Here is a 24,036-nt window from a genome sequence, read left to right as displayed (position 1 = left end):
GATTAGGAACGGCCTGGCAGACTCCATGCCTTTCAGAGGTTGAAAGAAAAATGGGTAGAACAAATGACATTTGGAAGTGAAATATAATCTTTGTGAGTCATCACTAAACTGCCACTTGTTTCTCTTGTATGAAAAGTTTGTATTACTTGCCACTTACAAAATCTCAGAATTCTGGCAATTTAGAAAGGATGTGCTTTGTGGTCTCATAATTTCTATTCAAAATTTCACTGTGCCATTTTATTATTAGCAATGTTATTCACTGTTGTATCATGCCTTCGTACTTTCTACACTTTAGTGTAAATGCAACCTTTAAAAAAAAATTAAAACTAGTAATTCTAAAATGTGTTATAGTAATGTATCTGTGTAAACCGTTTGTATTACAAAGTAAAGTGTATGACTAAAATATTTAAATGCATTTTGAACAGAATATTTGAATAATTATTTCAGAGTAAAATTAGAGAACTGATAACACTAACAGTACTTGATACTGTATTTTGGAATAATTACTTTACAAAGAATGACTATTTCAAGTTATGTGTAAGAGCTGCTCTGACTCTGTGATGGAATTTGTTTCTTAATTTGGTTATTTTTCTTAATTTTTTTTTGTTATTTCTTCAAGACATTATAGTGCAAGTACTTAAACAGTGAAATGCATGTGAAGAATTCTGACTTGTAGATTACCCCATGCTTTGTAAAGTAAAAGTGAACAGTAAATTTTTAGGTGCTTGCCTAACATATTATTCATAAGTATACACTTGAATCTATTTTGTTATTTTTAATTTCTGTTTTGTCCACAGACAGCCTTTTGATTGATTACCAGTTTACCTTCAGCTTATTACAAGAGGATGATCGCCATCACACTGCCATAAACTTTATAGCAAATCCAGAACAGGTAAGAAAATGTTACTAACTTTAGACAAGTTTTGGAGACTCATGATTAAGATTTAAATTGTGGTTGATCATGATTAAAGGCTTCCCAAGTGCCTATAAGGTATTAGAGCTATTTCAAGGTTTTTTGAGAACTGAGTGAATTCACTGAGAAAACTTTCGAAATGGTAGATGTTCTTCAGATCAACTAATACTCCAAAAACTGATCAGCCGGTTCATTTTATTATTGTTCCCATGAATAACAAGTTTAGTATCTTCCTGAGTATACCCTTCAGTTAAGAAATCTGTAGAAAAGTGATTTTTGGATTGTAATTAAAATGTAGCCATTTGCCGTGTAATTTTTCTTTAGTTTTATAAAGAAAATGATTTCATTATTTTCATCACATTCTGAAAAGGTAACTGGTGTAGTTACATGCTTACCTGCACCCTGTTCTCACTGAAGCAAAGAGAGGATTGCCTTTGGCTCTGAATTATTGCCATTTCTGTTTATGTTTAAAATGAAAAATGGAAGATGATTAAAAGGCTATATTGAAAGGTTATGTGCAATAGAGTTGTATTCAATACATTCTGGTATATTTTGTTAACTTCAATGTATTTTCTTTTTTTTTTTTTTATATAGTCAAATAAAAATTTGGATATATCAATTAATGCATCAAACAACTTCAACCTCAATATTACATGGTCTATTGGTTCTACAGGTGAGGGTGAATTTTGGTATGATAACTTTTTCCTGGTTGATTTCATGATCCCTTAAGCTATTTTAACCTGATTGTCTCTTTGTTGCTAATTTTGATAAAAAAACTTTACCAAATGTGCTCTTTTGCTACTATCATTATGCCATTATTAATTATATTATTTAAACCTCAGATGATAATTTGCAATCTGAACAAAGCTTCATTAATATGTTAACTTTCTCTCCTATTCAATTAAAATTACTTTGGTAGGAAAAGCTTGTAGTCTATTTAAATTTTTTAAATGAGTGTGTTATGAAATGCTGTGATTTTAATTAAGATAAATTGCTTCCTTAACTACTGCAGAGACTGAGATTTTATTTCTTTGTTTCAGTGTTCAAGCTAAAAATTTAATTATTAACCTTAACATTGATATCAAACAATAAAGTTCTTCTGTGTATGCTGATAAAAGGGGCTGCTTATCTGTTTTTCTCCAACTTTGAACCTCATTACTCTTCTTTGTTTTAAGGAGGAAGAAAAGCTTTATTTAGACAGTTTCTCTGAATTGGTTCTATTGACTTTCTGAAAACACATCCAAGGAGAAGCATTATGCTTAAAATGAAATCTTACTAAAATTTAAAAAAAAAAAAAAAAAAAAAGAAGGTTCAGAGTTTGTCTTACAAAAACTCATTAATTTCTTCTTCAATGTAATCTGAAGTATTTTAACATACTATAGTTAGTAAATTCTATTTACTCCTTTATTTTCACTTAGTGCAGTCACCTATATATTTGCAAAAATGATACATGTTTATTAGTAGGTATGTTATTAAAGCTTTCAAGAACAACTAAAACTCTACAACTGTAGTGTAAGATGTAGACAAATTCTCTTTCAACCTTTATTAACCTATGAGTTTTTATGGAAGTGGAATGTAAATTACTAGAGGAAAGCATATTATCTGTTTATCTGACCACACAACTTTCTTCTAAAATTCTATCACTTTTATGATTAATTCATAATCTTGAAACCAGAGTAAGAGTTTCAGTGACTTCTCTGTATGTATGTGAAATATACTTGATGTGCCATGTAAACTGTAATAAAAGGTTATTAAAGTTGTAGAATGAAAACACCAAAAGTAATTCAAGAGTTTCTTGTGAAAATTTACTTTGGCACCTTTAATGATGATTAATATTTGTCATAAATATATATATCTACATGTGGGCTTTTTTAGCTGGAACAATATCTGGAGAAGAGATTCCCGTTGTTTCTAAGGCTAATATTAAGGAATACAGAGATAGCTTTTCCTGTGAAAAATTTAACTTTCGGAGCAACCCAAACATCACTTTCTATGTCTATGTCAGCAATTTCTCCTGGCCAATCAAAATACAGGTTAGTATGACTGTTTTGTGCTTATAGAGGTGTTGACATCTTAGCTTTACATCGAATTTCCTGTTTTCATTCATACAGAAAGTACACAAATAGTATTATTTGCATGCTGTATTTTATGTGTGTAAGAGCTATGTTATGATGCTTTTGCTTTTAGTAGTGCATCAGACTTCAGACAGTCAATTTTAAAATCTGAAGTTAAAATTATTGAACATAGATGTTTGTTTATAATATATCTTATGCATTTAGATGTATACATAAAAGAGGGCATACAAATACATATGCATGTACCTAGATATTTGAGTGTAATCTTTTGTTAAGTCATTAGCTTTCTTAGTGTCTGATTTTCATAAAGGTTGAATGTCTGTATCATATTGCAAAATTACGAACTTCAGTTGACACCAAGTATATTTGGTTAGAATTTATATTCTGCTTTGACTTAATTTGGATCAATTTCACTGAGTATTTTTTGGTGTAGTGAGATACTGTGCAGTGGCAGACTGAAAAATCAATGCAATGATGATTGTTTCCCACCCTGCCCACCTCCCCTGCCAAAGTATCAGCAGTATTTATAGTTACTGTTACTATAGCTGCATTTGTAAATACTTCATCCCCTGCACCACTCAAGGAGCTATGTATGTGTATGACCAGCTCCCTTACAGAATAAATTCTTAAAAATTGAATTGTTAAAATGATAATAAAATTTCAGAATTCCTAGTGATTTGCTTGGGAAGCTGGAACAAGTTAACTTGCCAGTTAACCATAAATACAAATATTCTACAGATTTCCATTTTGGTGGTAAAAAACCTCCCTGTTTTTATAAAATACAGAGCCTGTTTCATGTGTGTGTGCATATATATATATATGATAAAGTCATGTGCTGAGGAGCATCCTGGATTAAGGCAGTCATCTTCTAAGTAAACTGGTAGAGAAATACTATTGTTGTGTTGTGTTGAGTAAAGCTAGACTTCCCTTAATCATACATGAATGTTAACTGTAAATAGGTGTTACGCAGTGTCGAAGGTTGAATTTGTGCAACTTATTACATTTATGCATGTGCTATTTTATATAAAACCGTCTGAAGGTTAACTGCTTGCTTTTACTCTTCATATTAGGGGTGTTTTTTACACTCCCCGGTATGACTAACTAAGGGTAGAACTTCAATTGCCAAATAGCCTTCCTAAGCAAACCTATGAGGCAATTGAAGCTGTAAATGCATTACACACCCCTTTCACCTTTAAGATTGGAAGGTGCCTCTATCACCATTGAAAGACAAACATTATTAAGGTGATGTATTCCTAAAATGTGCAACTCTGTCAGATGTCAGCAGATTGCAGCTTCTTCTTGTGCTGTTTCCACTGCAGTATAACATCTTTGCGGTAACATGTTTTAATGCATGATAAAGGGAATCCTTGATCATTGGTTACATCCCTTTTTTTTTTTTAATCAGACTTTTCCTTATCTGCCACAGTTGCACAGACTTTTTTGTATTTATTTTTGAGGCACATTGTAATTCATCAGTCTAGACAGTTCTGGCTCAGAGATGATGGTACTTGAGTATTGCATTCCTTTCCAATCCTGCTACTTTTTCATAAAAAACTTCTTCCATGTGGAAATTAAGTCACTGCAATTTTATGCAGCAGAAAAGGAATACAAAGGTCCAATTATGGAAACTGTTTCAGGATCTTAGTATTGTCCTCTGTATTTGCCTTCCTAAATCAACAGGATTATGATTTAGTTCTCAGCTTTTTTATGCCGTGATTTGTTCTTTTCCAAGGAAATATCTGAAGTTCACGTTACCCATATAGATTTCCTATGTTTAGTGCTCTAGCAGTAGATAAGATCTTCAAATGATATATGCAGTAGGGAGCTTTTCAGAGAAAACAAGTTTAGTTTTATACGTTAACTTTACAATTCTGTATATAATAGAAATTTTAAAAATGTATGAGTCTTCTAACTTAGGGTTAAGAGAGGGAAGTTGTGGTTCATCCCCATCAGAGCCTGAAGTTTCCAGGCCCTCAGTTCTAATACTGATGTTCTTCTGCATCTCTTAGCATACCAGATTTCACCTTCACAATATGCAAAAGTGGTTGATTCAGTCTATTACTGTATTAGAGAGCATCCATTCAAAGGGTGATAATTCTTTCAAAAATGATGTTACTGTTATACTGATGAAAGGACTCTTTGGGAGAGTCAAGGTAACTGATGATGGATTCGACTTCTGGTTTGGAATGGGGGAACTCTTCTAGATGGTCTCTGAATTAATTTTCAAATGGTCTAGAAAGTCATTGAGTGAATTAGCCTCCTTTGCCTTTCTTTGGTGATTAGAGAGTTAGCTCTGTGTTCTAGTGCAGGGCTTTGGATTTCACGGAAGCTGGCCTGTGCGTAAATGGTCTTAGACACCAAATTATTTGCACCGTAGTCCTTTCCACTAATGCAGTCATGCTGCATTGGTCAGATTGTGTTGGTTAAAAACATAGTGATATTTTATATCAACTCAGTACTGAAGGTTTCATTTAATCCTGTTAGAGCTAAGGAAATTATTGTGGCTTCCTTGAGATGTACTCTGTTCCTAGGAATGAGTAAGATAGTGAAGTGAAATTTGGCACATGCTTTTTACACCATACTTTTGTGGAGTACTAAATACTCACTTCAGCATATCTAGCATTTTTCAAATACAAGCTGGGTACCAGTCTCCTGCATTTACATTATTCGTTGTGATGTGTCAAGAACAGATTATATAAATAATGAGTTCCTAAGGAAGCAGAAATAGTGACCTTACTTCCCTTGTGACTGATATTTCATCTTGTGTTGTTGGTAGGCTTTTCACCACTCTCCTTTTATGCCTCCTGTTATGCTGGCCCTGGAGCTAAGATTGGTTGTGTCTTTCGTTGGGAAGGTTTGGGTGTTGGTGTTGGAGTTACCGCTCTTACCATTTCATTTTCCATGGGAGAAGGAACAGCACTTCTCATTTTACAAGACATTTAGTTTAATTTTCTGTCAAAGTCACCTATATTATCTATCTATCTATTTTTGCATTCAGTTCTTTTCAAAATTTTTATGACTACAAGGGAAAACTGTACGTCCCAGCAGGTGATTGTTTATTTGGATCAATGCCTCGCAGTTGCTTCCTCAAGTACTTTTATTGTGCATGTTACCTATTCAGCAAGCTTGGAGATTTTTTCCTAAGTCTTAATAAATCCCTGGTGATTCTAACCAAAAAAAAAAAAAAAAAAAGAAGCCTCTTTTGAAATATAATTTGCTGACTTAGAAAAAAAGATATGTGATGCTTGTGTCTGTACAACAATTTCCTGAAGATGTGCTGGTCTGTGATAACTCTTCACCAGCAACTACCCAGTGTCCCATTTTATTTTTGTCACTGGTGAGCCTAATGACCTGAGAATACAAGTTCTTCAGCACTGGATAGCTGTGGGTTACTTGCCAACCATAGGAATTGTGTAGGAAACTTTCAGTTTCAGATGAAGTCCTGCTCTCTTTATGAAAATGTACTCTAGGTTCCCATTAGTCAGCACCCTTCTTCTGTCCATAGTGGCTGTGGGCACACAGCTGGGTGCTCAGCCAGTAAGAGCGCTCTGCAACCCTCAAGGGAAAATGCTGCATTTAAATTTCCTGATGCTAAAAACATTTTGTTTAGCTATAAGGTCTCTTCTTCCTTGACATCAAAGGAGATGCAGAAATGTAACATAGTTGCATAAGGGGTCATTAGAAAGATGGTGATATAGGACATCTTCAGCTTAGAGCTGTTTCCACAAATAGACCTGTTACCGGGTGTAACATGGACAGCTACCAGTTTTTCTCGGTTGTACTGCCAGCCCAGTTATACGCTGGCACACAAATGTTGGATATTTTCCTGTTGAATTATTGGAAGAGTTCATACCATACTTTTTCTCCATCTCCTGTAATGCAGAGTTGACTGGAAAGTTAGGATGAATAGAGACCCTTAAATTTAGCTGTTCTAGACTTTCGTAGGCAACAGTAGTTAATGCATCCTTTCAGAGGAAGTCTGTATACAGTATCTTTGTTATTAGAGGGTTCAAGCGTCTAAATAAGAGGACATGATTTATCATCCAGACTTACCATCCCTACGTTTGAGTGTCTTTGACCGTCCCAACCCTTTAGGTGTACCATGTCTTAGCTGTTAAACAGGACACCATGAGAAAATGCTGTTGTCTTAAATAGGCTAAATTTCTGAGCAGAGTATGTGCCAAAGACCCATAACTTGTTTCTGCTCATTTTTATTTTATTTTGAGAGCAGATGAAATTCAGACTGCACTGGTAATGGAATTTGAAGGCTGTAACGTTTATTGAAAAGCCATAACTCAGACTGTAGCCAGCACCTCAAATAATGGTCAGTGGTCCCTGAAGAAGTAAGCAGTTATAAAGCCTGGGCTTCTGACAGCTATGCAAATATTAGTAACAGTAACAACACGTTCTTCAGTCTCAGGAAACTTATTTTATGGCAAGGGATTTTTGTTATTGAAGCTGGTAACAGATGTCTCTCATTTTCTTTTCATCAGTTGCCCCCGTATTTTGAAAAGTAGCAAGTGCGTATGAAGCAAGCAAATACCTTTAAAACGCTGCCCTGGCTATGTGGTTGATGTGCTCTGTCCCTAAGGACAGCAACAGCATTCCTGCTTCCGGATCAGCTGCTTTCATGCACCTATATCTCTTTATAACTGTCAAACTTGTAAGTCTGATCTCAACTTGTGCCTGAGCAGCAAAATTTTCTACCAGTTGTAGAGCTGCATCTGGAACTAATAATAACTGTTCTACTAGTTATTTCCTTTCCTCTCTAAAGTGCAAATGAAAGATTCACAAGTGTCTGAGTTTTAATTGTGAGGGCCAGTTTAAATTATAAGCAGCAAATCACTGCCTGGCACAATTAGGTTTGTATTTAATAAATAAAAAAAAAATCTTACTCATTTTTGATCATAGACTAGTTAATCTAACATCTTTCCACAGCGTAGAACAATTATTGTTCCAAGGAAGTTAGGCATGATGTTAGTGTACATGTAGAATGCCCAAATGTGTTGAGAAGGAGGAGTTTAATTATTCTTAAACAAGGCTACTGCAAGCAAACCCCAGCATACTGTTGGGTTGGGTTTTTTTTCTGCACTGTTGTTTCTGAGGAACACTACCTTTGGCACCCTGTATGCCAGAACAGAATAATGAATTATGGTGAAGACTTAAATTTTATTTGTATGTAGCACAACAAATAATCAAAACTGCTTCATATATAACATTTCAAGGGATTTATTTTTAAAGGGGAAAGTAGTGTTCTTTCAGTTTACTGGCTCCTGTTTCAGAATTGATTTTCTTTCCCCTGTTAATAGCCTGCCTGTAGCAACTGGAGGAGGAGTGTAATGTAAATCAAGAAGCATATCTACCCTTGTAATGAAATTTATTGTGTAACATAATTTATTTCAGCTTTTTTGTTTTGGAGTTCATTTTGAATTTTTAACGTTCATGAATGACTTATATGTTGTAAAAGCTCCAAGAAGTAAAACTTGTCAGTCACTGCCATTAGAAGTTACAACAGTAGCACAAACCTGCTTACTAAATTAACAAATAAAGGTCAAAGCTTTTTTGTTGTTTTTTAAGGTTTTTAAGACCTTCCCAAATTTTACAAAGGTCATGATTCTGGCATCTTTGCTCGGAAAATGTATATTTATCCACATGTAGCTGTGTTTGTCCAGAACCTACTCACATCAGTGATTGCATACCTAAATCTAATCTCTATGTTTTATGGTGAACGATTCAATTTCTGAGTGCCTTAATGGTTTTCATAGAGGCTACTGAGTAACTGCATATAGTTATGTGTGAAGACACTATAATTCTTGAGACACTAAACAGGTATTGATGATGAGCTTCCAAAACGGCTTTGATGTTTTCTTACAGTAAATATGAAATTTGAAAGTAGTATGCCAAGAACAGAAACCTGGGAAGTCCACCAAACCACCATTTAGTTCCAGTTCTGTAAGGAGCATGATATTCTTTTGGAACAGAAAAAAACCAGGAATAGTAGGCATCTAGCAGTGCAGGGTGGTTTAGTTTATAGATGACTGAGGTATAGCCTAAAATGTAAATATAGCCTTAATTATGAAGCCTAAAAAAACCCCTTAGCTTCAGTTTTCAATAGGGATGATGATGTTGATCATAGTATAAAATCAGGATCGATAATAATAATAATTAACATATATTTATGAAAATTATCCTCAACAGAGTTGGACGCCAAACTCAAGCTTAATGTGCTCAGATTTTTCATGAGGCAATATCCATTTTAGAATCTGAAGGAAGTGACATGTGAAATTGCAAGGCCGAAAGCAGGAGACTGGAGAAAAGCAGATGCAGGTTCATAGGAAAGAAGTGTAACAACAGATTTAGTAGCGTACAGTGCTTTGGAAGAGATTTTGAAGGAAATTTATATTATAATATTTAGTATTTGCACTGACTGTAGGCACTAGGCTAGACGGTAAGGGCATCAGCTGATGATTGTAAAGCAGAAGAATGTAGATCTAAAGAAACAGAGATTTTGGTGACAGATCACATGGCTGCTCATGATACATTTACACTTTGATATTCTGCTGAAGTGACTCATCTAATCACCTTTCTGAGGAAGGCAGAGTGGAAATATTTAGTTTGTTTGACAGAAGAATGTCTGGAGATTCAGATTTATATCTTGCATAGCATTTTTTGTTATATCTGATTAAAATATATGAAAAGAGGTTTTCATTGTTCTCAATTCAATATAAATAGAATTTTTGCTCTAGATTTATTTTTAGGAGAAAACCAACTCCACTAAGCGAAGGAATTCAAAAATATATAACAATTAAAATCAGTGGGATGGCAACGTGGAGGGTAAAGATTCGTTTCTTTCACTACTAGATTCTAAAACTAAACTCCATTCTGTTTTTCAACACATTAAATACCATTATTAAAAATTCTGTGTCATAGTTAAATTACTACAGGTTATGTGTATAATTATTGCATTGTATAAAGTAGCTGAAAATTACTAACCAAATGTGGACTGTTACAGTAATTATGATTACCTTTTTTCTTTCTGAGGTAATTAAATATAATTCCAGAAACTTACTAGTTCTTGCCTTGGAAAATTGGCTATCTGTAATATCTATAATTTATTTCCTTGTAGCTGGAAGGCCAGTTATGTGGAGAAAACATCACAAGACTCTCTAATATTCCCAAAAAGCTTAATGTGCCTAATGTAGCATTTTCCAAAATGCTTCCCATGAATCTGGGAGTATTGCTAAAATGAGGAGGTGCTTTCTGATGATTAGATTATACCTTTTTTCTTTAATAAATAATGATACAGCTGTTAATGTTTGTCTTAAGATATACTGGAACAAGGTTGCCAACCATATTGTGCCAACTTCTGCACCACTCCAATAAATGTAAGTGTTAATTTAATTGCTGTCCCTGGTACATTTCTTTTTCCAATCACATTAGAAAAGGTTTAAAATGAGCCACCAGAATATCTGTAAATATTTAACATACTTGATATATTTCTCAGAAAGCAGAAGCACTGTTAATAGTTCAGCTGATGATTTAAGGGAACCAAAACACCTAATTAAGAGATAATTAGTCCTCAATGATGCATAGTTTTAATTGGTGTATAATTGAATGCCTGAGATAAGAACTCCTGTAACTGATGTGCCGATTGTATAGGGTTTTCTTTTCCAGACACACCAAGGCACCATCTACTGGTAGCTGTATAATGCAGTAGAGATGTACAGATATGGTATTTGCTAATAAAAATTATCTCCCTGTCATGTTTAGCAAGTAGATACTGAGGGTTTTTTTTCTGTAATTTCCATTTCCCTTATCTACTTAATTAAGTAAATTGTAGTTAGAACATTTAGAATGAAATAGAAAATATTGCCCAAAGATAGCTTGTATTTGTTCAGGACTTTTGATTAGCTATAGGAAAATAAATCAATTATTCATTTTGGCATTTTGGGAGGGAACATATGACAGGGTATAGAAACCTGTTTTTTTAATAATAGGAAAAAAAACCTTCAAAGATTTAAGATTCTCCCTGAGGAAAACATCCATCCCTTGTTGAACCGCAGAAGCCTATAAAGGTCATACACAGTGGCTCCCACACAGTCAGAATAATTTGAAAGTAAATGTTTGGCTCATAGGGGATCAGAATGGAAATAGGAAGTGGTAGGGGATAGATATTTTCATCCTATTTATCATGACTGTCTGTTCTAGAAAGCTTGGTTACCCTCTTTAACCAGGATTTTATAGATAAGTGTGAACAATGTGCAGGATTTCTCTTTCTCATATTTTGTTTAGATTTGGATTTGTGCCAAACTGGACCGAATCCATGTTTTTCAACTTTCGAGTTACGTCATGGTGAACTGTCTCTGAGCCAGTGGCCCTGGAAACAGTAGTTTCCAGCTCTAGGTAAACTTGACAGCAATGACTGGAAATACAGCTCTGGGATTTTGTTTGGGACTTCAGAGCTTAATTCCTCAGCCCGTGGCAAACTAGCTAGAAACGGTAGGGGTGCTTACAGCTGAGTTTGCAGAGCTCTCTAACTTCCAGCTTTCCAAAAGCTCTGAAGCTTTGAAAGTTGAGGCTGTTTTTCTGCCGGAACGTTCTCAGGAGTGAGTTGAGATGCCATCAGCATCCTTAGCACAAGGAATCCTACCTTAGATTAAGCAGACATTCATGCTTAAGAATGTTTATTTTAGTGAATTGGTATTTTTGATGGCACTCTAATGTGTAGGAGTTATTGCAGTGATAGATGCAAGGAGTTGAACGTCATACATGCTACTAGAAGACAATCCTTGAGAATGGAAAATAGTTTCCTTATATTAATCTTTGGGGCCTCTTCTAAGGTGTTTTTATTGTGATGAGATCTTTCATGTAGACCTCTATTTTTTGCAAAGCTAGGTATTAATCTTTCAACCGTATGGTCAATGTGTTAATTTCTATGATAAAATAACAAAATGAAACTATTAGTTAGAGAGACTCTAGGATTTTCAAATCCAGAGCCGTTCCGTGGTTCCTCATGGATCAACTAATGCTTGTATGATTTGAGCTGAGCTAACCAATGTGAAGATGTGAGGAAGTCAAAGTCCACAGCTATCATTCCTGAGAAACACAGAAAGAATAGCTCAAAGGTGGGCAGAAACACAAGCTCTTTGTTTAGCAAGAAGACTGTTGCAGACCTGCAAACTTAACCATTAATTGGGCACATACTGGGGAGCTACTGTGCTCTTTGTTAGGCTGAATGTGAATGCTCACTTCCTTAGACTGTGCAAAAGCTAGGGCTGTGATTCTGTTTGTTTTCATTAGGAAATGTTGATAGTTAGTTTTTATTTTGAAATGCTTTGAGGACCTTTAAATTGTGGTAATGATATCGTTTTAAAAAGCTCTTGATTTTTTTTTATTACCAGGAACCTAATTGCATATATTTTGAAGAAACAGAAACAAAATCCCAAAACTGCTTAAACTGTATTAGACAAGATTATTCTGTGCCTTCAGGGAGGCAGTGCTAACAACTATCTGGCATAGATAGCCAGATAAGTTTATTAAACAAGAGGATGGAGAGGTCATCTGCTTTTTTAAAAATCTGTCTTTAAGTCCATTAGTTGCTTGTCATTACTTTTTCATGTAAGCACTTGATTTCATTGCTACCTTGGTGTTATATCTCATAGATGATAAATCCAGAAGGGGCTGCTGTGATCATATAATCTGAAATGAGACGTAAACTAAAATGTAGGCTTTCACAAATTAGTTGCTGCTTGAACTAGACCATATATTTTAAAAAACCCCCAAACAATCTTGGCTTGAGTATTTCTAGAAATGGGATACACACTAGGCTCCTACTAAATAGTTCTGACTGTTAATTATTGCCACTGTTTAAAAACATGTGATTCATGGTAAGTGTAGCTTTCCATGGGCTAATCTTGAGATGTAATTTTATGCTAGAAAGAAGAGCTTCCTCCTATAAAAGATGTGCTGCTGTTGTAAATACCATGTACTCTATCACCTTTTCTTCAGCTTTTCTCCAGTCTTTCTGTCACTGTTGTGGTTTTCTCTGAACCCTCCAGTATTTCAGCATCCCTTGGGAATTACAGATGCTAGAAATGGATATGCTTTTCCAAGCATGATTACATCTGTTTCAGATACAGAGTTAATGATGTGCTTGAGGGCGCAGAAAAAGGGTGTTTTTCAGCAGTTCCCCATGGGCCACACCGTGCTGCTGAAGGAATCAGAGCAACCTTAGCACCACCTTTCCTGCTCTTTCTTCTTGTGACTCCAATCCACCCTTTTCACTGTGTTCAGTATTTTCCTCTATACATCCAGGGTTACCATAGCACTTTTATCACAGCATTGGGAATTTAATGGTTATCTACCATAACTCCAAATGTTTTTCATTGTCACTGAGTCCAGAGTAGCATCCTTGAGAATGATCTTCATTTTTGATTCCATGTTTATACTATCAAAGGCAATTTTTATTACTTTTACCTTCCCCTTATCCTCTTGTACAAACGGCTTGGTAAAAGTGACCTATTATTTTCACTTTCTTCCCTCAGCATGCCAAATAAAAGCATATTAATAATGATATTGTTTTCTTGCCAGTTATTGACAAAAGCTTTAAATAACACTAGGAAACAACGATCCAGGAATCTCGCTGTGCCTTGCATTAGAAACACATTTGTACAAATGTGAATCTCTATTTGCAATTACATTTCCCATTAGTTAAAGTTTAATATGTGCCATGTTAAATTTGTGTTATTCTAGTTTCTCAAAGTGGTGCTTTTGCCAGAAGGAATAATCCAATCTCTCGTATAGGAAAACATCCAGAAGGAATAGTTCTGTTACTGGTATTGTATTGCTACGTATGTTGTTGGGAAAGGGTTAGGAGATGGTCTGTGTAGGCATGGGTTGGAGAGTAGTGATCTCCTGTGTGATAACTGCTGGTTATAGAATACTTGTTTGGAACACATATGTTCTTAAGTTGACAACATGAATTTTTAGACCAATATGCTCTACAAATTTTGCTGTTCTATTCCTACATTATTATTTATATTACTTCAACTTTATTCATAGTTCGAATCTTTTGTTCTGTTGACCCCTGATGAACAAACCTTACACAAAACTGGGGGAAGGTGAATCTTTCTGCCTTTCTTTCCTTCCTTTTTTATTCTTGTTTCATGATGTCCTCATTTTACTTTCTTGCCTTTTCCTTTTATTATTATTCTTTACTGTGACAAGAAAAATACCCAGGACTGACATTGTTACAGATTGCAGTCTTGTTACAATTGCCATATTAGCTAGCGGTCCAGGTAGTGAAAAACCATTCAAGCTGTCAGATATTCTCAAATGAGTGGAATGAAAGCTGTTTGTATGTATATAGAATTGCCATTACTCCTTTGTCTCGCAATACCATCTTTGTGCCGGCTTTGAATTATTTTCATTTAAGCTAATTTTATTTTTATTTTATTCCCTGTGGTAGTGTCTGAGAAATTCTATGCTGGGCGCATATGAGAGTTTTACAGAAATTACTGATTTTCAATGATAATTATTTTTAACAGAAGTATTTCATATTGGGTTTCTTCATCAAATTAATAAAGATATAGCATGAAATTCCCTTGCTGTGGATACAGAAGTTCTGAGTCTGGGAAATACAGAATAGTTTGTGTTGCAAGAACCTCCGAAGGTCTCTGGTCCAGCCCCCTGCTCAGAGCAGGGCCAAATTCAAAGTTATATCTGATTGCTCAGATCCTTGTCCAGTCAATTTTTTTCCTTGTATCTCATGTTGCAGTTTATGTCCATTGTATCTAATCTTCTTTCTGTGCACCTCTGAGAAAACTCTATTTTCTCTGCAACCTGCCCATTAGGTAGTTGGAGACAGCAATAAGATCCTTTCTTTGCCCTCTACTTAAGACATTAAGAGTTAATGACATATTACTATGTCAGCACAATAAATTTACAGAAGACATTAAGATCAGTCCTAGGAATTCAGTAAAATTCAGTGCGTTCTCCTTGGAAGTCCCTGCAACTCCAAGGATTTAAAAATAATGAAAATGGTTATAAATCTTGAGGTCATTAATTAAAATAATAAATTATGTAATACAAATACAAGATAGTTTATTTTGATATTTATCCACCTGTTAGGCTTTTTGAGCTTAATATTTATATCTGCCTTCTTGAAGAAAAAAGTGTTACTTAAATGGCATCTGGATAGTCTCCTAAGACAGAATGAGATGTCGATTTTGTAGACGCTACTAATCATCATCATCAAAAAAAAAAGTTGTTTTAAATTTTATCCTGTCAGATCTTCATTTTTCCCTTTTCGACTTGGTGTCCCAGCAAGTTGGTTCTTTCAAGATCGTAAATTGCTTATAGTACCTGCACAGGTGAATTAACATGTAATGCTAGGAAGTGACATGATCACATCACAAATGAGATGTTTCTTTCAAAAAAACACCTGGGAAATTTGTAACTTTTACCATGGAGGGGACTTTTTACTACTTGTAGTTGCAAGCCACATGCGTGTCACAGAGTATAACATACAAAGAGCCTTTTCAGTTTAATCTTTCTTTTCAACTGATATCTTTCCTGTGTAGCATAATCAATATCCTTATCAAAATCCCGTTCGGGAATATAATTATTTAAATATACATTCCCGTATTGAAAATTTGACAGTGCTTGTGTGTACACGCTGGAGATTGGAAAGAACAAGGCTGAAGTGCATCTCTTCAGTAGCAGCAAGGATGAAAAGGGGGAAATAGTGTAAAGCAGCACTTAAACTGAAATATAAGGGTAGAAGCTTTACAATTTTTTATTGTTACTGTTACACTTTGCAGAGTTGTTGGTGAGATGTCAGTGGAGAAAATATTCATAACACGTATTCAAAAGGTTTAAAAGGAACTTTTTGGCTCTGCTTTCTTTTTGGGGATGTATTCTTGCAACAGTCATTAACATGAGTGTGGTATAACTGTATCACTGCGTCCACGCCAGAGTGAAGGCGTTCGGTGGCATCCTTTGAACTGCTTCTGTCAGCTCTTTGGTGGGGATATAACAAAAGATGTGTGTTCTGCCCTAAGTAACAGGTATATTGGCACTCTTGTGGTTGAGTCCAATGTGCATCAGTAAGAAGAGACTTTTCCTTGGCTGTTGCCTTCTCTTTAGGCATTGAAAAGGCAAAAAGCTATTTAACTCACATCATACCTGTATGAAGTACTGTAAGCTGATAATGCTTTTTTTTTGTGGGTTTTTTTTTTTTTTTTTTTTTTTTTTGGTAAAATGATTACACTGGTTTTTTGGTGGTTTGGTTTTGTTTTGTTTTTCCAAACTAATAATGCTTCATTTATATTCTGTGGGCATTAACCACAGAACTTAATTTGTTTTGAAAATCCTTTTTAAAGCTGTATTCAGCTGTGGTGAGGCTAGTGGTGGTAAAAATCAGTCGCAACTGTATTATTTGCAAAGTAATCAATTCACTTCTCCATCCTGCACTAATCTGATATGCTTGGATGTTGTCCTTGTTTCATTGTAAACACTGATACTCATCCCTTTACATCCACTTCCTTTGAATTTTGAGTTCATATAAATAAGGGCTACTTGAAAACATCTTGAACATGGATATAATCACCCTATTATTTTGACAATCCTTTGTCGTATTCAGTCTATTTTTGCTGCTCTTATAAACTGGGAATATTTAAATGATCTATTCATCTTCTGTGTTAATTATTTTGACCTGAACAGTGTCTCAAATGATGTGTTTAAAGTAAGTTTGAAAGGGAAGGAAGCATAGAGTAGCTTATTCACTCCTTGGTTTTCATGCTATTATTCTATCCGACATTTGATTCCATTATTAATATTTTCATTAAAATAAATTTCTCTTTTTTTTTTTTTTTACTAACTGCTGATGTATATACTAATTTACAAAAATGAAGGGTTACAAGTTTTATGTGCTGGACTCCAAGCCTTGCAAATACACATAGACCACTGGTCTTCTGACATCTGAGTAGTATAAGCTGGGGCCAGCAGGAACCTTTTCATCATCAGGATGATGTTACCTGATGTTGCAAGGAGATATTTTCATAAACTCATAGATCTGTTTTAAAAAGCAGTTTTCCTCACTATTTGAAAACATTTTCACAAAGCTCCTTTATTTCCACAAATGTAAGCATTAAGTTTACACGTATTTGTTACCATGCAGCCATTTTCTATGATGTCAATAGCTCTTCGTTCTTCCTTGTGTTTACCTCCTTTCGTGCACGTACACACAGCAATCATATTCCCTATCAGCCTTTGATTTACACGACTAAGCAAGCTCTAGTCTTTGCCTTCGATAAGATTAATTTTCTGTTCCCCTCATGGCCACCCTAATGGCTCATCACCTTGCATCTCTGTTCCATCTTTGAACAGAGTGACAGTGCAGTGTACAGTTATTAGTCTGTCAGGACATCGTTTTAAAGTGAGAAGATTAAATTGCACACTACCATTGTTATCGTTACACTTTTAGTTACTCCGTTAAGACACCTCACATTCTGTTTGTGTTTTGCTTTATGCTTGGCTGGTGTAGTTTGAGGAAGTTGCTTTAGTGGTGCTTATTCCATATATCTGTTGTAGTAGGCAGATGTAAAAGAGCCAGGACTTCCGATTAAAAAAAAAAAAAAAAAAAAAAGACATAATACTTTAACATGAAGTCATAAACTGATCTTATTTGAGGTGACACGTTCAGATGATATTCTATTATGATAGAATTTAATCTTTAAAGCAGTCAGTGAAAATACATGTGCATATTTGCAATGCACAGACTCCTTATCACTAGTACCAATGTGAATTTATGCCCCTGAATTTACAGATACTCAATCTGGTCATTGAACGGAGTTTCATCTGTGGGATGCTTTCACATAGTTTATCATTCACAGTGATAAACAAACTGCGTGATACTATGATATTAAACCATCAGTTTCTCTTCAGGTCCATTTACGTGTTCTCTCCATTAGCATGAATACTGAGTTACTCCGGTTGCACTCATTAGGCATGAATTGCTTTGTGTGTGAATTTTTATTTTTATGAAATACCCTACTGCTTAAATCTTTGCTCATAGTTTTTAAATTGACTTTCATGATATTTAAACGTACCTTTGTTTAACATTACCTTTATTTAACCTCAGTCAGTATAGTGAAAACAAGCAGGTTATGGAGGAAGGAAATTTTTTTTGGCATTTTCAATTTAAATTAATAAATACAGAAGATACAGTAGTAACAATTTACTAACAATATGATAGCAGGTGTGGTAAGGTTAATTGTGTTTTCTTTCAGAAGGAACTTAATGGTAAATGGTGCATCATTGCAATAACATTTCTAGAATTTGTAGTGGGAAAGAAATTCAATTTTTATTAATGATATGTAATATTAATAAGGTTTTTAAAGGCTGTTTAAACTTATAATGTAGTGAAAGTAAGTGATTTAAACGATCATACTAAGTAATATACTTTTAAAATTCTATTGCTAAGCTGCCACTTCTTGTGTTAGTGTTGTTCAAGCAGTAACTCAGATACAAAAAGAACAAAATGAAAATTAATACAAAGACATAAACCAGGATTAGTTTCCTTGAAGAATACTGTTTTAAGTGAAACTTGTAAAGAAGTCCTTTTGCTCTACTCAGTTTTTTCTGGTTTCAACTTGAGAGTTCAGAGGATAGCAAAAATTGCAGAGGTCTAGAAGAAATGGCTTGAGGAAATACTGAAATGATTTCACTTGCTAATCTCATGAAGGGAAGATTTAAAGGGTGATACAGCAGTTAGGCAGCTAAAGATGTCTGACTGATGATGAGGGGAGGAGATGGAGAAAGAGAGCTAAAGGAAGAAATGGGCCTAAATATCAGTAAGAAATATTTAGTTTAGATGCACTAAAGGGATAGATGGCACAGGTAGTTTCTGAAATCTCTAAAATTAGAGTTTTTAAAGATAAATTATATAAACCTACCTGGATAGGTTTGATTCTCTTTTGGAGAAGCAGGTATGTCCCATCTGCTGTACTTCTGTGCTTTTATTATGTTTTCTGTGATATAATTTTCCTTTTTCAATTTTTGATGTTTTTTCCTTTTTGATGTGAATAATTTGTAACAACAAAAGTGAAGTGACTCCATTGCTGTCATCTTAATAAATAAATGAAACCATCCTTCTCTTGGTATGACAGGCAGGTGCCCTACTAGTCATTCTTAGGAATTGTAGAGGGAAAACAGTAGTGGGGTTTGAAGAGTGTTTATAATTATCTCTGAAGATGTTAAGAAGGACCAATAATTCACAATTTAAAGAAATAATTTCATAGAACTAATTAGTGATTACTAGAAAGCAGTTAATGGGCTTCAGAAAAGGAAAACTGGTCCATTTTCCAGCTTTCTAAGTTCTGTGCGAATGCTTTAAAAACAAATGAAATTGGTCTGTTACCAATTGGCTATTCCTTCACTGGCTGTTTGTTGACACTTAAAGCCCTTTGCTCCACAAGGAATGATAATACAATTGGTCTAGTACATAACATTTAATTGACTTGAGTATTTTGCCCTGCTGCTCAGGGAACTGATAAATTGTTACGACCTTGTGTTCTAAAAGCTGGTGGGATTTTTGTATTTTATTTTAGGAACAGAAAGAAAGTACAAAAAAATAGCATTCAGAATTGGTTAAGGACAGCACAGACTTTCTTTTAACTAATGATATCATTGCAATCTTAGTTCTGTGAAAAAAAAAAAAAAAGGAATTAATCAGTGTTTACTTTCGTTTCTGTTTCTGGTTTAATCATGTAGGTAAAATAAACTTTCATATTTGATGTGCCACTATTAGTAGAATATAACTCAGTGTTTTGAACTTTCAATAGTGTCCTGGTTTGGCTGAGATACAACCACAGCCCAGCCATGCTGGGCAGGCTGTTAGGAGTTTTGAGTCAGCCAGGGCAGCTGGCCTGGATAAGCTACAGGTGTAGCCCACACCATAATGTCATGGTCATCGTAAAGGGGGAAGGTTTGCTGAGGAGAGGGCATTCCTGCTGAGGTTCCTCCTGCTCCTGAGGACTGCTCTCTGGTCGAGTGTGGTAACTGGATATTTGTTTGGGTGAGTATAACTGTGTATTTCTGTTGGTACTGGTGTTTTCTCACTAAATTCTGTTCTCACTTCGACCCACGGGTTTGCTCTACTTTTTTGTGATTCTCCTCTCTGACTGGTGAGGGGTTATTGGTTGATAGAGCAATTGTTCTAGTTTAGCCCTGGATATACAGGCTAAATGTAGACAAATGGTAAAGTTATTTCTTTGACCTGAAAATATTGTTAAGGAGAATGTTTTTCTTCACCTCATAAGGTGAACACTAATACTGTCTTTGTAAAAGGTGGTTGACCTGCAGACACAATTTGAATGAATCTTTATTATTAAGCAGGTTAACCAAAGTTATTATTTAATCAAGAAAATATGACAGGAAACATATAGGGTTTTTTAGCCAGGCAGATATTTTTATTGATAACTGCTAGTGTCCTGCCCTCTTCTTCACAAATACACTTCCCACTTCTCAAATTCTGTAAGTCACAAACCGTAGCTAAGAAGCACTTTTTAAGTTGTGTAGATGTTTGAATGCTCATTTTCTGGAGAGACTGGGGCATCTCGGTACTATCTCGGTACTATGACTTCAGAAATATCAGCCATCAATTTATATTTTATTTCATGTGCTGTTATGAATATGTTCTTTCCAGTTATTATGAAAGAATGGAGGAAATTAGAGGGGTTGCTTTGCCTGAAGACATACATTGGGGAAATAAGGGTGGATCCACATGGTAATCAAACCTAAAGGAGGAGTAGGTCATTCTTAAGTGACAACCATTTATTGGATCATATCAAAGAGGGTGGGGTGGGGGGGAGAGAAGAGGAGGAAAAAAAAATAAGTAGTACTTACTTAGGAGGAGTTGTCGCAGACACTTTGTTTTTATCAGTTTCATATATGTCACAGAATGTTAGGGGTTGGAAGGGACCTCAAAAGATCATCTAGTCCAACCCCCCTGCCAGAGCAGCACCACCTAGAGTAGATCACACAGGAACGTGTTCAGGCAGATTTTGAACGTCTCCAGAGAAAGAGACTGCACAACCTCTCTGGGCAGCCTGTTCCACTGCTCTGTCACCCTCACAGTGAAAAAGTTTTTCTTTATGTTAATATGGAACCTCCTGTGCTCCAGCTTGCACCTGTTGCCCGTTGTCTTGTCATTGGCCACCACCGAGAAGAGCCCGGCTCCATCCTCCTGACACTCGTCCTTTACGTATTTATAAGCATTGATGAGGTCACCCCTCAGTCTCCTCCAAGCTAAAGAGACCCAGCTCCCTCAGCCTTTCATCGTAAGGGAGATGTTCCACTCCCTTCATCATCTTTGTGGCTCTGTGCTAGACTCTTCCAAGCAGTTCCCTGTCCTTCTGGAACTGAGAGGCCCAGAATTGGACACACTATTCCATGTGCGGTCTCACTAGGGCAGAGTAGAGGGGGAGGAGAACCTCTCTCGACCTACTGACCACAGCCCTTCTCATACACCCCAGGATGCCATTGGCCTCCTTGGCCACAAGGGCACATTGCTGGCTCATGGGCGTCCTGCTGTCCTCCAGGACTCACAGGTCTCTTTCCCCTACGCTACTCTCTACCAGCTCAGTCTCCAACCCATACTGGTGCAAGGAGGTTGTTCTTTCCCAGATGCAAGACTCTACACTTGCCCTTGCTGTATTTCATTAAATTTCTCCCCACCCACCTCTCCAGCCTGTCGAGGTCTCTCTGAATGGCAGCACAGCCTACTGGTGTGTCAGCTACTCCTGCCAGTTTTGTGTCATCATCAGACTTGCTGACAGTGCACTCGATTCCCTCATCCAAGTGATTGATGAATATATTGCATGGCACTGGTCCCAGTCCCAACCCCTGAGGGACTCCACTAGATACAGGCCTCCAACTACACTCTGCTCTGTTGACAGCAACTCTCTGACTTCTTCCCTTCAACCAGTTCACAAGCTACCTCACTATCCAATCATCCAGACCACACCTCCTCAGTTTAGCTATGAGGATGCTGTAGGAGATGGTGTCAAATGCTTTACTGAAATAAAGATAAACCACATCCACTGCACTACTGTCATCTATCCACTTGATTATGTCTTCATAAAAGGCTATCAGGTTGGTCAAACATGACTTCCCCTTGGTGAGCCATGTTGACTGTTCCTAATGACCCTCTTATCCTTGATATGCCTAGAGACAGCACTGAGGATAAGTTGTTCCATCGCATTTCCAGGGATGGAGGTGAGGCTGACTGGTGTGTAGTTACCCAGGTCGTCCTTCTTGCCCTTTTTGAAGACTGGAGTGACACTTGCTTACTTTCAGTCCTCAGGCACCTCACCTATTCCCCACATCTTACCAAAGATGATGGAGAGTGGTCTAGCAATGACTTCTGCCAGCTCCCTCAGCACCTGCAGGTGCATCCCATGAGGGCCCATGGATTTATGTATGTCCAGCTTGCTTAATTGATCCCTAACCCAGTCCTCATCAACCAAGTGAAACTCCTCCTTTATCCTGACATCCTCTGGGGCCTCAGGGGTCCAGAACTCCTGAGGACAGTCTCCAGCAGTATAGACAGAGGCAAAGAAAGCGTTCAGTAACTCTGCCTTCATTGTATCCTCTGTCACCAGGGCAACCGCCTCATTCAACAGTGGGCCTACATTGCCTCTAGTGTTAGTTTTGTCTGCAATGTATTTGAAGAAGCCCTTTCTGCTGTCCTTGACCTCCCTTGCACGGCTTAACTACAAGGAGGCCTTGGCTTTCCTAGTTGCCTCCCTACATCCTCTGACAGCAGTCTTATAGTCCTCCCAAGTGGCCATCCCCTCCTTCCAAGATCTATAGACTCTCTTCTTCCACTTGAGTTTGCCCATTAGTTCCCTGTTTAACCATGTGGGTCTCCTGTCTCCCTTTCTTGATTTCCTACCCTCTGGGATGCTCCTATCTTGAGCTTGGAAAAAGTGGTCCTTGAATATAAACCAACTATCTTGGGCCCCTTTACCTTCTAGTACCCTGTCCCATGGGATTTCCCCTAGCAATTACTTGAAAAGACCAGAGTTGGCCCTGCTGAAGTCCAAGGTTGTGATCTTGCTTTTTATTCTGTTCCTACCACACAAGATCCTGAACTCCACCATCTCACGATCACTGCAGCCAAGGCTGCCCTCAGCCTTCACCACTTCAACCAGACCCTGCTTGTTAGTGAGTATAAGATCTAGCAGGGCTCCTCTCCTAGTTGGCTCATCCGCCATTTGCATCAAGAAATTATCATCGATGCACTGGAGGAACCTCCTGGACTGTGGATGGCTAGCTGTATAGGCCTTCCAACAAATATCTGGGTATTTAAAATCCCCCATGAATACCAGAGACTGTGATTGCGAGGCTGCTGTCAGCTGCCTGTAGAAGGCCTCATCAACTTCCTCATCCTGATCAGATGGCCTGTAATAGACACCCACAACAGTATCTCCCATGCTAGCCTGTTCCTTGATCCTCACCCACAAACTCTCAACCCACTCCTTATCCACCCCTGGACAGAACTCCATACATTCTAGTTGCTCTCTCACATAAAGTGCAACTCCACCTCCTCGCCTTGTTGGCCTGTCTCTCCTGAAAAGGACATAGCCATCCATGACCACATTCCAGTCATGTGAGCTGTGCCACCATGTCTCCGTAATTGCCACCAGATCATAATCCCTTGACCGTACACAGATTTCTACCTCCCTCTGTTTATTCCCCATGCTGCGTGCATTGATGTACAGGCATATCCTTAAGTCATTCAGTTCTGTGTTGTGGAGAGGTTATGCGCTCATACGATGGGACCACCACCATTGGCTTTGTAGAATCGCCATCTGGAGAGCTCTGTGTGTTTGTGACTCCTCTGCAGCTAAATCATATCTGGATATGTTGGGGGATTTAATGTCAGAATATGAAATTTACATACAAACCTATCTTTGTTATTTTTTTAATCTACTTTAATCCCAATATGTCAATAACTTATTGGTTATTAGTCAAAAACATGTC

General features: G+C 36.7%; 1 protein-coding gene across 1 annotated transcript in view; it reads left to right on the top strand.

Annotated features, from left to right (window-relative positions):
• Window positions 1-24,036, top strand: part of ATRNL1 (attractin like 1) — a 531,929-nt gene that overhangs the window by 229,800 nt on the left and 278,093 nt on the right. The window contains exons 22-24 of the mRNA XM_086466503.1: window positions 798-892; window positions 1,508-1,586; window positions 2,789-2,946. Coding sequence (XP_086322629.1) covers window positions 798-892; window positions 1,508-1,586; window positions 2,789-2,946 — 332 coding nt within the window. The remainder of the gene's footprint in view (window positions 1-797; window positions 893-1,507; window positions 1,587-2,788; window positions 2,947-24,036) is intronic.

Source organism: Leptosomus discolor, chromosome 6, assembly GCF_034619465.1.
Source record: "Leptosomus discolor isolate bLepDis1 chromosome 6, bLepDis1.hap2, whole genome shotgun sequence".
Classification (NCBI taxonomy): domain Eukaryota; kingdom Metazoa; phylum Chordata; class Aves; order Leptosomiformes; family Leptosomidae; genus Leptosomus; species Leptosomus discolor.
This window is presented reverse-complemented; position numbering and strand designations above follow the sequence as displayed.